General features: G+C 32.6%; 1 protein-coding gene across 1 annotated transcript; it reads right to left on the bottom strand.

The window, feature by feature from the left end:
* Window positions 1–5,251: 5,251 nt before the first annotated feature.
* LOC106135502 (glycylpeptide N-tetradecanoyltransferase 2) lies at window positions 5,252–6,993 on the bottom strand. The gene has a single exon (XM_013335825.2). The coding sequence runs from the start codon at window positions 6,834–6,836 to the stop codon at window positions 5,427–5,429; it is 1,410 nt and encodes a 469-aa protein (XP_013191279.1). The 5' UTR covers window positions 6,837–6,993; the 3' UTR covers window positions 5,252–5,426.
* Window positions 6,994–14,027: the final 7,034 nt, after the last annotated feature.

Raw genomic sequence — 14,027 nt, forward strand, 5'->3', positions numbered from 1 at the left:
ACAATTTCTATTTAAAAAACAAATCTGGGACGACAAACTGGCGGTGTTCTAAGCAACAAGAATGCAGAACGTCAATAACTCTCAACGCCAACAATGAAATTATCAGACCCGCTAAGCATGTCTGTGATTCTCCCAATTTTACAAGCAACCTAATAGATTTGATTGTTGATGACTGTAAGAATGAGGTGTGCACCAATTTTACTTCTGCGCAAAAGATTTTTGAGAACAATATTTTAAAACACGATTTCAAGGGTCAAGAACATGAAATACCAATATTTGCGTCAAAAAAAGATACTCTGTACAGAGCTAGAAATAAATATTTAAATATGGATAACTTGAAAAAAGACTCATTTAACATAAGACTTCCAGATAACTTAGTAGGAGATTTCTATTTATACGACGTACATGAATCATTTGGCCGTATTATATTTTTTTCAATGTTGACACGTGCAGAGATACGTGAATATTTAAAAACGGTATCAAGTATTTACGGAGACGGTACGTTTAAGATTGTACCTAAGCCGTATTATCAACTATACAGCTTACATGTCGACGTGGCACGTACTGAAGAAACAATTAATTTTATTCCAATAATTTTTGCTTTACTTCCCAACAAACAGCAAAAAACGTACGAGTGCTTTTTTTCTATACTTAAACTACAATTCGGATTGAACTTAAATATGTACAAGTGCGATTACGAACTGCCTGTTGTTAAAGCTGTAAACCAGGTATTCCCAAATGCAACCGTCAAAGGCTGCTATTATCACTTTTGCAACGCTGTTTTCAAAAAAAGCAAAGAATTCGATCTCTCTGCAGAAAATCGAAAAATTGTGCAATATTGTTCATTGTTACCACTGCTACCATCAAATTTGATACCGGAGACATTCTACACGATTATGGAAATGTCATCACGAGACCGAGACATTAATAAATTTCTTGATTATTTTAATAATCAGTGGATGAAAAAGATAAGCAGTTCTATATTAAGCTGTTATGATCAAAAAAACAGAACTACAAATGGAGTCGAAGGATGGCATCGCCGAATTAATAGTAAAATTCCTAAAAAGCCAACATTGTATCAATTTATAGCATTAATGAAAAAAGAAGCAAAAATACAAAAAGTAAAACTAGAAAGAAACAATTTACATTTTGCTGACAAGAAACGAAATAAAAAAACGATAGACAAAAATAAAAAAATTAAAAGTATCGTCAATGATTGTGTACTTAAAACAATAAGTCTTCCGGTATGTCTAAAACGGTTAAGTGTTTTACAGAAATATTAGTAGTAAATATATTTTGAATATAATTAATAATAATAAGAATATTTTTTATTTTGTTTTTTGTAATAAGAATAAATAATTTGTTTTGTAATACCTAACAAATAATACTATGTTTCGAAATAATATATCTACCATTTCCAGCACTTCCAGCGGTCACCTCCTCCGCTCTTTTTTGTCTAGCTACATAAATTTTTGTCATATATCGTAATATATCAATTACATATGCCTTACTGTACTTAGAATATAATGTTTTGAGCTTATCATATTTTGCGAGTGTGGTATATTGCGAAAATCATATTTCGTGAATGTGTTTTTACGAGAATCTTATGTCTAGCTATTATGATATTTTGAGAATATCATATTTTGAGAATGTGCTATTTTGAGATTATAATGTCTTGCTCTTATGATGTTTTGCGAATATCATATACTGCGACTAAAGGGGATTTTGATACTTTTTATTTTTTTTCGTACTTTCTGAAATATGAACAGATATTTTTCTTTTAATGTTTTTAAATATCCTTTAGATGAGTAAAACACTTACATATTTGTTTTGACAGTCAGACAGACATCTTGACAGTCTTCATTTCAAATAAAAAGTACAAGAATTATAATATGGGAAAGAAACTGAGAAGTTAGTAAGTGAAGAACATTCACCTTTCTCACAAAATAACAAAAATTTTCTTGTAATAATAAAGATTTTTCTTTCTTTATTATTACAAGAAAATTTTTGTTATTTTGTGAGAAAGGTGAATGTTCTTCACTTACTAACTTCTCTTATCACTATTGTATACAATGACACAAGATATAGTACTATAGTATACAAATTATCTTAATTTCTTTCTTTCTTTCTCTCTTAATCGCATTCCATCCATCCACATCAGCTCGCGCCACGCTCAGCTATTTGGTTTAATGATAGATACGAAACCCTAATATTACATAATTATTTTACTACAAGAAAAAAACCAAGTAAAAAAATACAACTTATATTTGGACTTTGGTTTTTCATTTGAATATTCAGATTAGGATAGTACCTACCCTACCTATTTACTAGTGGTTCTCAAACTCATGAGCATATGAAGTAGGTAAAATTGGATATCATATCACACTGTATGAATGACTTCGGTTGATTTGTTCATTCAGATTACAGTACATTCGGAAACTCTAGGTAGGTAGCTACTTATTAGTATTCCAACAATTATTGTATGTATTATGGGCATTATCATTATTTTGATGAATAATTAAAATTTATTACGATTCTACATAAAATAAACTATCAAACTACAATTACAATAATGTATTTATTTGGAAAACAAAAAAAAAACAATGAAACAGTAACAGTAGTAACTTTTTTTTCAACATTGTTACTGTATATACTTACCTGTTTTTAAATTTTTGCCATAATTATTTAATTATAATTTAAATCATGAAATGCGAAATATCGGGTGACACATGACATAAGAACATACATAATTAACGCCTTTCCTTCTTTCCTGGAGAGACGGGACAGAGATTTTATCTTTCCACTTGCCATGATCTCTGCATATTAAATGAAAATAAAATAATGTATAAAATAATATTTATCTTCGTTATCAGTGCACCATTCAAAATATCAGTCCTAATAACAAAGTGTGCAGTGTGACTTGAAACGGTCACTTATTTGGTCCGGTTTTTGTATTTTTTGCATTATGGTAATTATATTGTTGTATTGTATTTCAAATATTGTTATTCATTATTCATCTCTACTCTCATGAGTCTACTGGAAAAGATTTGTATTGAAATAAGTAGCACCTTTGTACTACAATAACACACGATATACAGCAGCATTTAGCTCCTGTATATGATTTTGTGTAAGTACTTAAATAAACAAAATAATGAATGTATCGTCATTAACATATTATGTCAATTAATATTTATTTTTGGAAATACTTATTTTAAAATTTTATCTACTAAAATGTGGCCATGTCCACAGAGGACTTTTGTATATACTGCCATGTCAGGTGGCAAATCCTATTGTCACATATACAGAGGCATCACAGTTCTTCTACATTGGTGACCTCGACGTGCTTGGTTGTTGTGACGTGTGGCGTAGAGATGTTGCCACACCAATCTACATATTTTCACCAACTGATCGTATAAAACTTCATTCATAAGTTGATATTGAAATTATGCCTACCAAATTTTTCAACCTGATGAGCATTTTCTTTTGGCGAAATTAAACAATTGAAAATCTGGATCGTGTGATGTGGAAGCCAAAGGGACCAGCTACTCTGTTAGGTATATATATGGAAATGACGTCTTAGCAAAAGTTGTTTTGCCTGATTGAAAATGGCCATATAGTACATATTATCCCTAGCGGGGTATACAGAGCCAACAGTCTCGAAAAGACCAATAGGCCACGTTCAGCTGTTTGGCTGTATTATAGAATTATTATTGAGATTCAAATAGTGACAGGTTGCTAGCCCATCGCCTAAAAGAAATCCCAAATTTATAATCCTATCCCTTAGTCGCCTTTTACGATATTCATAGGAAAGAGATGGAGTGGTCCTATTCTTTTTTGTATTGGTGCGGGGAAACACACGGCATATAGATAGTAGTTTTGGGAAATCTCATCGGTTCCACACATAACATGATAAAGCACATCAGCATGTAATTTTTAAAGTAGAAAGGTAAGGTTGAAATCTGCTAGCTTATGCCCGCTGTTTCGTTCACGTGGTATCTTTATTCGCAGTAAAAAAGAGTCAAAAGTAAGTAGCCTATGTTCTTCCTCAGGGTCAACTCTTAAGTTACCATATTCCATCAAAATCGGTTCAATCGGTGTAGACGTGAAAGTGTAGGTAACAGATAAAAAATATTTTCGCATTTGTAATATTAGTACCAAAAAGAATATTACCACTAAGTTTTTAATTATTAGGTACCTAGGATCTATAGGTATTAGTTGTAAATATACATTCTTCTGTTTTAAAACGAGCAACATTTGTTTAAACCAGTGATTCTCAAAGTGGTCTATATCGACCCGTAGGGAACCTGCAAGGGGTATACGTCAGCGAAAAAAAATTTCAACATACACTAATGGTACCTATTTACTTACGTCATACTATCTTATAAAATCAAAACTTATAGGTACATTATTATAAATGTACCTATGAAGTAAAAAAAATATTATATGGTATGTTTATAAAATTGTAGGATACAGAAAATCAATATCAGGTAAGTAGGTATACCCAACACGGAAAAACATGACAAGGAAACGTTTGGGGAACTCTGGTTTTACGATACGATTTCGTATAAAGGTGCATACCGGAGTTAAAAGGCAATCTAGCTGGGTCTTATTTTCACCCAAAAATATTTTCCTTTGTAAAATGGCCGCTAGAAATTGATAATTTCGGCACCTTGGTAGCGTAGTATTGGTTAGCGTAGCCATCGGTTTCCATGTGTAATGAACCGGGTTTGATTCCAGACAAGCGATGAATTTTTATTGTTTGCTTTTAATATTTTTTGTTGCTATCTTTTTCTTTTGTTTTTCTGCTTTTGTTATGCCGTGTAGTTTCCGACACTTTTATAGAATATGACCACTCCATTTCTTTCTTAAGCATGTCGTAAAAGAGCACTAAGGTAAGAGGTTCACATTCATCACACATAGTGCAAGCAGCAATAGTACAATTTCTTATAGGAAGAAAAATTATTGTGTGCCAGTTGCTTCTCTTCTCATGCTGATTGTAAAAGTTTATCAAGGGAAAGCCTAACAAAATTAGGATAAGACAATGGGCAAACAACCTGTCACTATTGGAATCCCAATTTAAGTCTTTTTGATACTGTAGCTTCTGTCTACCTGTAAGGGATATAAATATAACAGATCTTATTTTTATGTTTGTTTTTCTGATGTACAACAAGCACAGCTCGGTCACCCAAGTACTGTGTATGATTATCATACATATACAACAAGATAATTAACATGCAAGAAAAACAAACACTTAAATATTATACATATTTTTATTACTGTTTATAAAATTAAACAAGTGCATTAAAGAAATTGTATGTAGTGAACTATGTCTTTATTTTCCAAACATCAAAAACAAATTTACAGTGACAAAAACCCTTGGTTCTACCTTATACAAAATGTTTATCAACATTCCATTAAACAAAAAGTCACTGAAGCACTAGGCCAATTTTATTTGGTGTCATAGTTGGACATCTCCAATTATACAAATAGTATTGCAAGTTTCCATCACCAATACCAAATTTTAATGGTTCTAAAAATTCTTTGTTATCCATCAAATCCAAGGCATTAAATACATCAAATCCTGAATTTTTTGCAGTAATCAAAGCATCAAGCATTAATTCAGTCCAAGCAGTTTTGGTAGAGACATTGTAAAATGAATATGCAGCCTTGAGGGTTTTGTGAGTTGGGTGATATACAACTGTTGATGGTAATGTATAGTAACTCACAAAATCAGTGATTGAACCATCAAGAGCTTCAACAACAAAGCTATCAATAATACCAGATTGGGGAATAAACCAATGTTTGAAACCTTCCTCTGAAAAAACAGGTGCCAAATCAAACTTTTTCATGTACTCATTTAATAATTTTACCACTTTTTCACAATCCTGAACTTCCATCTTTCGGAATCCTGGAGTCTTGGGCACATCAGGGAGTTTATACAATTTGAGAGTTCTTTGCATAGTCATGTTTCTGGATAAGTGACTAAATTTGATGTCAATCAGTTTCTTTGGATTAAGAGATCTGTGCCAATAACGACATGTTGCCACTGGCTTAGGTAGCACAATACCCGCAGTATATACTCCTTGAAATATTCCAGTTAAATTAACTCTCCGAGTAATTTCCCTGATGAGCACTGGAGCTACTCTCTTGGAGCGAAGCTTTTTATGAACACATAAGAAATTGATTTCTACTACAGTTTGTACATGGTCATATATTCTCAATTCAGCAGGGGTAGCAGATATAAATCCAACCAGTCTTCCTGATTTCACAACACGCACTCCACAGTGCCATTCCATTCTCCATCCAGGAGGCTGGAGAGCCCACTTGAGAAAATCTGTTTGGTAGTCAAATCGAAACATACAATCATCATCTTCAACATAATTCTCATTGAGCAATGTATAAAGTTCTTTGAGTACAAGGGGTTCATTTAGGTTAAGAGTGTCCCATCGGAAACCATCAGGCAAAGTATATGGTTCAGCCCTAATATCTTCAGGAGCTTTTGGTGGTTCTATAGGTTCGTTGGAAACAATTTTTTCATCCATTTTCGGTACAGGTTGGGTTGACCAAAATTGATAAGATTTGTGTAAAGCTTCCTCCGTAGTCTTCGCTGGTTTTTGTTGAAAATTTAAAACTTCCATAGCCATCTTCAAATCCTTTAGGGATATATTCTGATGAACGTCACCTGCATTAGAAGTTAAGCTATCGGAAGTTCCAGAAACCCCGTGGTCGCCGTCGCCACCGCTGCGCTTTTTCTTGTTTTTGCCCTTTTTCTTTCCATGTTTGTCCTCGTTATCCCTTTGATATTCATTAGATTGGGCCGTGTTACTTTCCTCCATTGAAAATATATACTATAAAAAAATTTCAGTGGTGAATAGAAACCCAAAAAATCCCGACTAAAATTACCAACTAGGTAAGACACTGACTGATTATTTCATTGCCCTACCTACGCCATGCCCCCACACCACACCATGCCTGTCAAACAAAATTGTCATTTTCTTGTCATGTAATGAATAACAATGTTGCCAAATGGCAGCCTCACGTTTCTTCCAAAATAAAGAATTGAAAGGTCGTAGACATTATGGCTTAGGGCAAGTTTAGGACCCGTACGTACAGCGTGCCACCGACTACGTCCGTCTTAGGTCTGACTGATTCAGACAGACTGGATTTAACGTGTGAAATTAAACGGCGCCGTGTAACATGCCACCGACCAATAGTCGGTATTCATCGGCCGTGCCGTTTAATTAATTCGGTAACGGTAACGGTCAATCCAGTCGGCCAGACCTAAGTCGGACGAAGTCAAGAACACGCTGTCGCTGGGTCGGCAACTGTCTACCTTATACATAGTGTAGTTTATACATACATATATACATACGGTCACGTCTATATCCCTTGCGGGGTAGACAGAGCCAACAGTCTTGAAAAGACTGAATGGCCACGTTCAGCTATTTGGCTTAATGATAGGATTGAGATTCAAATAGTGACAGGTTGCTAAACCATCGCCTAAAAAAGAATCCCAAGTATGTAAGTCTATCCCTTAGTCGCCTTTTACGACATCCATGGGAGCGAGATGGAGTGGTCCTATTCTTTTTTGTATTGGTGCCGGGAACCACACGGCAGTGTACCTTATTCCCATAACTAAGTAGATTTTATAAGGAAAGTTTTCTTTAATTTATAGCGAAATAACACGTTGTGAAGTTATCCATTGTAGTAAAATGGTTACAAATACAAATTAGTAGACTATGGCTTAAGGCAAAACGCTGTCCAAAATTATGGTTGAGGTGAGATTCGAACCTGTGCCTTTCAGCGCATCATGCACCTTACCGATTTCAACCACCAACGCTATAAATCGATCAAACACCCATCTTAGAAAGAATATAACAACACAGCATTTTGGGCTCCAGTCAAAAAGTCCTTGTGCACCGTAGACAAAGTATAGGTATAGACAACTAGTCAGCGTGTCGCTGATAGGGACAGGGTTCCGGTTCCGGTTGTCAAATAGATAACACGTATTGTTCGTAGTCCTAGTTAATATTAAGGAAATTTAATAATAACTTGCCTGTGGTGTGTTGGAACAATGAAAATTATAACCTCTTCAGCCAGTCTCACGGTATGAAAATATAAACATTAGTAAATATACCACTAAATTATCACTAGAAGAAAAATAAATACTGAACGGTGAAGTGATCACTACTAAATTTAAAAATTTTACTGGAATTCTAATAACATTGACCAATAAGAACATTAATACAAAGCAACAACAGTACATATTCAATCAAATCCAATCTACCCACAAAATAAATATGTGACATATTATATATTTTTTTTGACATTGACATCTATTTGACATCTATATTGACATTGATTGATTGACTAATTGACAGACATAAGAAATAAATACATACCGTCAGATACATTGAATTAAGGAAGTTGACAGTGACATATTGTTGACATTATAGTAATATTAAATAAAAGTATTCCCATTCATACAGCCAGCAAAATGTCAATGACACAAAAAAATATTTGTGCAAAATGCCGCAAAATAATTAAAGACAAATATTTTCTCACATGTGCTGTATGCAAACGCAGTTATGATCTTGCATGCACAAATAATGAAAAGCTGTTTAATCTAATGGACAAAGAGAGAAAATTAAAGTGGTCCTGCAATAAATGTACATATGAGAAAAAACAACTTAAAACTAATACAAGTACTCCAAAATCGCAGCAAATGGAGTCGTCAAACACATTAGCTACGCCGTCGACGAGTAATCAAGTTGTACCTAAACAACGACAGGTGATACCTGAAGCAAACTCCAAACAACTTAACTCATCAATTGATAACGTCACAAAGAGAACTCAAAACATTCCCCTTCATAACTCCTTCAGCCCCCTATCGGAAGTAGAGTCATTTGAAAGCGGTGTATTGAGAAACAATACGTTAAATAGAAGCTGCCCGGAACCATCTGTAAATAATTACGTCGAGATGGAAGAGATGAAAATAAAAATTGTGGAACTAGAAAGAAAGCTTCAAGCGGCCGATAGCGAAATAGAAAAACTATTATTAGAAAACAGTGCACTTAAGAAGAAAATAACAGGCAACGAGACAAAAATTAAAAATCTAGAACAAATATGTAAATCACCAAAATCACAAAAAAAGAAGAAGAACACAAGCTTACTTAATTTATCAAACATAAATAAAACACAAATTGAAGAATCAATCATCATAATACCTGAAAACCCTAGTCATATATTGAGGGAAGATAATGAACAAAGCAAGGATGAACGAATTCCAATTGTAAAGGTACCTCAAGTCAAAAAAGAGACACATCACCATAACATATTTATATTTGGCGGGGAACAATGCGTCGGTCTAGGATCCGAAATTACGCAGGCTAGGATGAATTCTCCGTACGAAAAATATAAAGTATCGTCTCTAACAAAGCCAGGAGCAACCTGTGAAGAAATTTTAAAAGCCACAACGACACTGGAATCAACTGCCAATGATGTAATAATTATTAACGTTGGTGATTGTGATCAAAATCCAACTAAGCTTTGTGTAGAATTAGGCTACTTTCTAAAACGATACTCTAAACAAACTGTCATTGTAATAGGAGTTCGAAGCAATGTCCATCTTAGTGTAAGAACATTAAATGACAGAATAGCTATGTATTGTAAGCAATTTGATAAATGTTCATTTATTAATCCATTTAACATACACTACAACAATAGAAACTTTATATCCAAATTGACATACAAAATTAATATAATTATTGACACTATTTACTATAATAAAAATTATCTTTCTATTAAAAATCATAAAACTAATAATATTAAAAATACAGTAAATATGCAAGTTCCACATAAAAAAGGAACCATTAAATACTACTTTAATACAATTAAAAAAAGGAACGAGTCATTAAATTACTTAAAAGTCCCTAGGCAAACTGTGCAAAAACGTGTTACTGACTATTTTACTAAAATTGACAAGCCTCGGGTAAATAGTAGTAATTTGTTTTTTCGTGACGACAAATGAGAAATATTACAATAACCCTACGACTAATGAGAAATGTCAAAATAATTATGCAATATTTCACCAAAATATAGCAGGTTTAATAAATAAATCGGAATTAATTACACTTACGCTAAAGGAACTAGAAGACGAAGGAAATAATTTTGATATACTTTGTTTCAGTGAAACGTTCATAAGGTCTGGTAGTGAAGGGAATTTTCATATCGCTGGTTATCGCTTAGTATCATCATACTCAAGAACCCATCAAAAAAGAGGTGGTGTTTGCATTTTATGTAAGCAAAATATGCAAGCTGAAAAATATGACCTTGTAAACGAATTTGCAGAGGACAATATCTTTGAGTGTTGTTCCATAATAATAAAACCAATCAAATGTATTATAGTCTGTTTGTATAGAATTCCCCAATCATCTAATCTAGTTCGATTTTATGAAAAGTTAAACTGTCTTCTAAATAAGTTAAAACATAAAAAAGGATACAAAATTATTCTAACAGGTGATTTAAATATAGACCTACTTTGTGAAAATGAATCCAGAAAACTGCAAAACATAATATCGAATTATAATTACAATTTTCACATTAAATTGCCCACACGCAAGAAAACTTGTATTGACCACATCATAAGTAATTTTTTTGTAACTCAAAGTGGCACTTATGCTCTATATCTTTCCGATCATGATACTGCTCAATTCATTAAATTTACAGAACAAAATAGCATACAGAAACCGTCACATTGGTTCGTCAAGAAAAGAGACTATAGCTATGAGAACATAGAAAAGTTTCGTGAATGTTTGAGTAGTTTAACATGGAGTGATGTCTTAAATGAAAATGACACTAACACTGCATTTAATTATTTTCATGAGACTTTCAAACTTTTCTATGACCTTTGTTTTCCAATAATTAGAATAAAGGTTAGGGCACAGAAAAGAGGTGTAACAAACTGGCTCACCAAAGGTTTACGAAAATCGACTATAACAAAACGACATCTACGTTTTGACTATTATAAAAACTCCAATGGTACAAATAAAAGGAAGTACCAAAATTATAATAAACTTCTAAAAAGATGTATACATCAGTCTCAAAAAAACATTAACACAAAGCATCTGACATTATCAAAAAATAAATGTAAAGCCACTTGGGAGATAATAAAAAATAACACAGTTCGGGACTCTTCTAACATTGACAATTTAAAAATTAATAATGACATGATGAACAATCCAATAGAAATTTCGAATGCGTTTAATAGACACTTTATTAATCTGCCAAATAATAATAGCAAAAATAATACATATAATCATGATCTCAAATCAAATCACGCTAGCCTTTTCTTGACACCTGTAGACACATACGAAATAATTAAAATAATAATGTCGTTAAAATTGACTAACTCTTGTGGTTATGATGATATACAAACTAGCATATTAAAAGCTTGTGCTCATGAGATTGCACAAGTTCTGACGTATTTAATAAATCTATCCTTCAGTACCGGTGTATTTCCCGATAAACTTAAGGTGTCAAAGGTAAAGCCCTTATACAAAAAAGGTCCCCGAGATTGTGTCGATAATTATCGACCGACTGCTCTTATACCCATAATAGCTAAAATATTTGAAAAAGCTTTCCTCACACGTCTTACTCTATTTCTTGATAAGTTTAAAATAATCAAACCAGAACAGAATGCATTTCAAAGAGGAAAATCCACGACACTTGCCACCTTCCATCTCATAAATAAAATTCTGGAATCGATGGACAAACGTGTACCAGTCACGACTGTCTTTTTTGATATGAGTAAGGCGTTTGATTTTGTAAAGCACGCGTTATTGCTACATAAATGCGAAATGTATGGTGTTCGAGGTTTGGCAAATAAGTGGGTCAAGAGTTATTTGTGTAACAGGACACAATATGTCGAAATTACAAAAATGAATGACAGTAATGAAATAGAACAATATAACTCTACGAAGGAACCAAATTTAGTAGGAGTGCCGCAAGGTAGTATCCTGGGCCCAATGTTATTTTTATTATATATAAATGACTTGCCAAATATAACAAATTATGACTGCACACTATTTGCTGATGACATTTCTGTAATTATACCATGTAATAACAATCTAACTTATAATGATGAAATTAATAAAACAATTGACAAAATAATAAAATGGCTTAATAATAACAATCTACAAATAAATTTAACAAAGACTACTTATATGCAATTTATAAATAAGAATGGTAAAAAACATAATTTAAATATTTCCCACAATAATATATTAATCAAAGAATCAAACCAAACTATGTTCTTAGGAATTACATTAGATGACAAGTGTACGTGGGAAGGACATGTTGCCAAAATTTGTAAAAAGATTAACTCTTTTTCGTACGCTTTGTGGAAACTTACAAAAGTGAGCAGCAAAGCAGTAGCAATACAAGCATATCATGGTTATGTGGGATCCGTTCTTCGATATGGCATTCTTATATGGGGAAATTCCTGTCATATGGAACGTGCTCTTATAGCTCAAAAAGCGTGTATCAGAGCAATATGCAACGTAGACCCTCTGACATCATGCAAACCTCTATTTAAGGAATTAAAAATATTGACTGTTCCATGCCTATATATATTCGAATTATGTGTATTTGTCAAAAATAACCCTAACTTATTTAAAAAACGAAATGACACTAGCAAATATAGCTGTAGACATCCTAATAGACTAAATCTACTCATCTCAACCACAAAAGTAAAAAGCAGAAATAGCTATCAAATGGCTGTCAAAATATACAACGGCCTCAATGAGGATATAAAGTCGCTATCTTTGAATGCCTTTAAAACTAAATTAAAACTGTGGCTTATCGAAAAATCGTTTTATACTGTTGACGAATATTTCGATAAAAAATAAATTCTGACAAGAACATTTAATATGACATTATTTTAATTTAATTTTCATTTCAATTTTAATTTTCATTTAATTTCAATTTTCTGTATTTTTGCATGCCATGACTGGTTAAATGCGCGACATGTATATTCTTTGTAACACCTTTAATTGTACCGCATTTATAGCAAATAAAGTATTTGTATTTGTATTTGTATTTGTATTTGGAGGTTACCATGTACAGAAAAATTACCTCATTTAATTTAATGCAAACCATGTTCACACGTAATAGGGTACCGGACAGTAATCGAAAAAAAATCTAAGTTGTGTTTTAAAATAAAGTTTGTTATACAAGAACATCACATAATAAAGATTTTTAAGAAATAACAATGATTTATAATTTTAAATCAATAAATAAAGTTGCAAAAATCCAATATTTTTTATCTGTGCAGCGTAAGAACCCAAACACCAATCACAGTGAGTGACGTCATACGTAATGAGTGATAAGTAAACACCACTGCTTTATATGTTATTTCGAGTTATTCTACGATTTATTTGCATTTTTCTAAAAATATTTAATTGAAATTAGTTACGAATTGAAGGACTTTACTCATAACAGAAGTTGTCGCAAGTGCTTGAAGCCGCCTATCAAGCTTTTATCATGGAACAAGGTTACAAACCGACAATAGAAATCTCCCAAAAGATTGATATTTTCATGGTGGGCAGTTCCTTTGCCACTAATACCGACTTTTATTTGCTGAATTTAGCAATGTGGAAACATTTGTGTAAGTATTTCAACCTCTTTTTGTTTATCTTAACAACAGAAATGATTGAAGAAATTACAAACGAAAACATAACCTAAAACTAGTTTCATTGTTTACAAAGTTATTTTCACATATTTTTTTCTATGATTTTAAAGGTTAGATATTTATGGGTTTTGCATGTTTCTAGATCTGCGAGAAAATACTTTAATTATCCAAGCACTGATCACTTGTAATATGGCTTGTAGTTTGTTTTTCAAACATATGACGTCACGCGATCAGAATTGACGTAAAGTGCTGTTTTCGCGGCAATTTTAAATAAATTACGTTTTTCTCGTTTTTAAATACTCCAAAAGATTTATTTATTTAAAATAATATTTTTTAT

This window comes from Amyelois transitella, chromosome 3 (assembly GCF_032362555.1).
Source record: "Amyelois transitella isolate CPQ chromosome 3, ilAmyTran1.1, whole genome shotgun sequence".
In the NCBI taxonomy this organism is placed as follows: Eukaryota; Metazoa; Arthropoda; class Insecta; order Lepidoptera; family Pyralidae; genus Amyelois; species Amyelois transitella.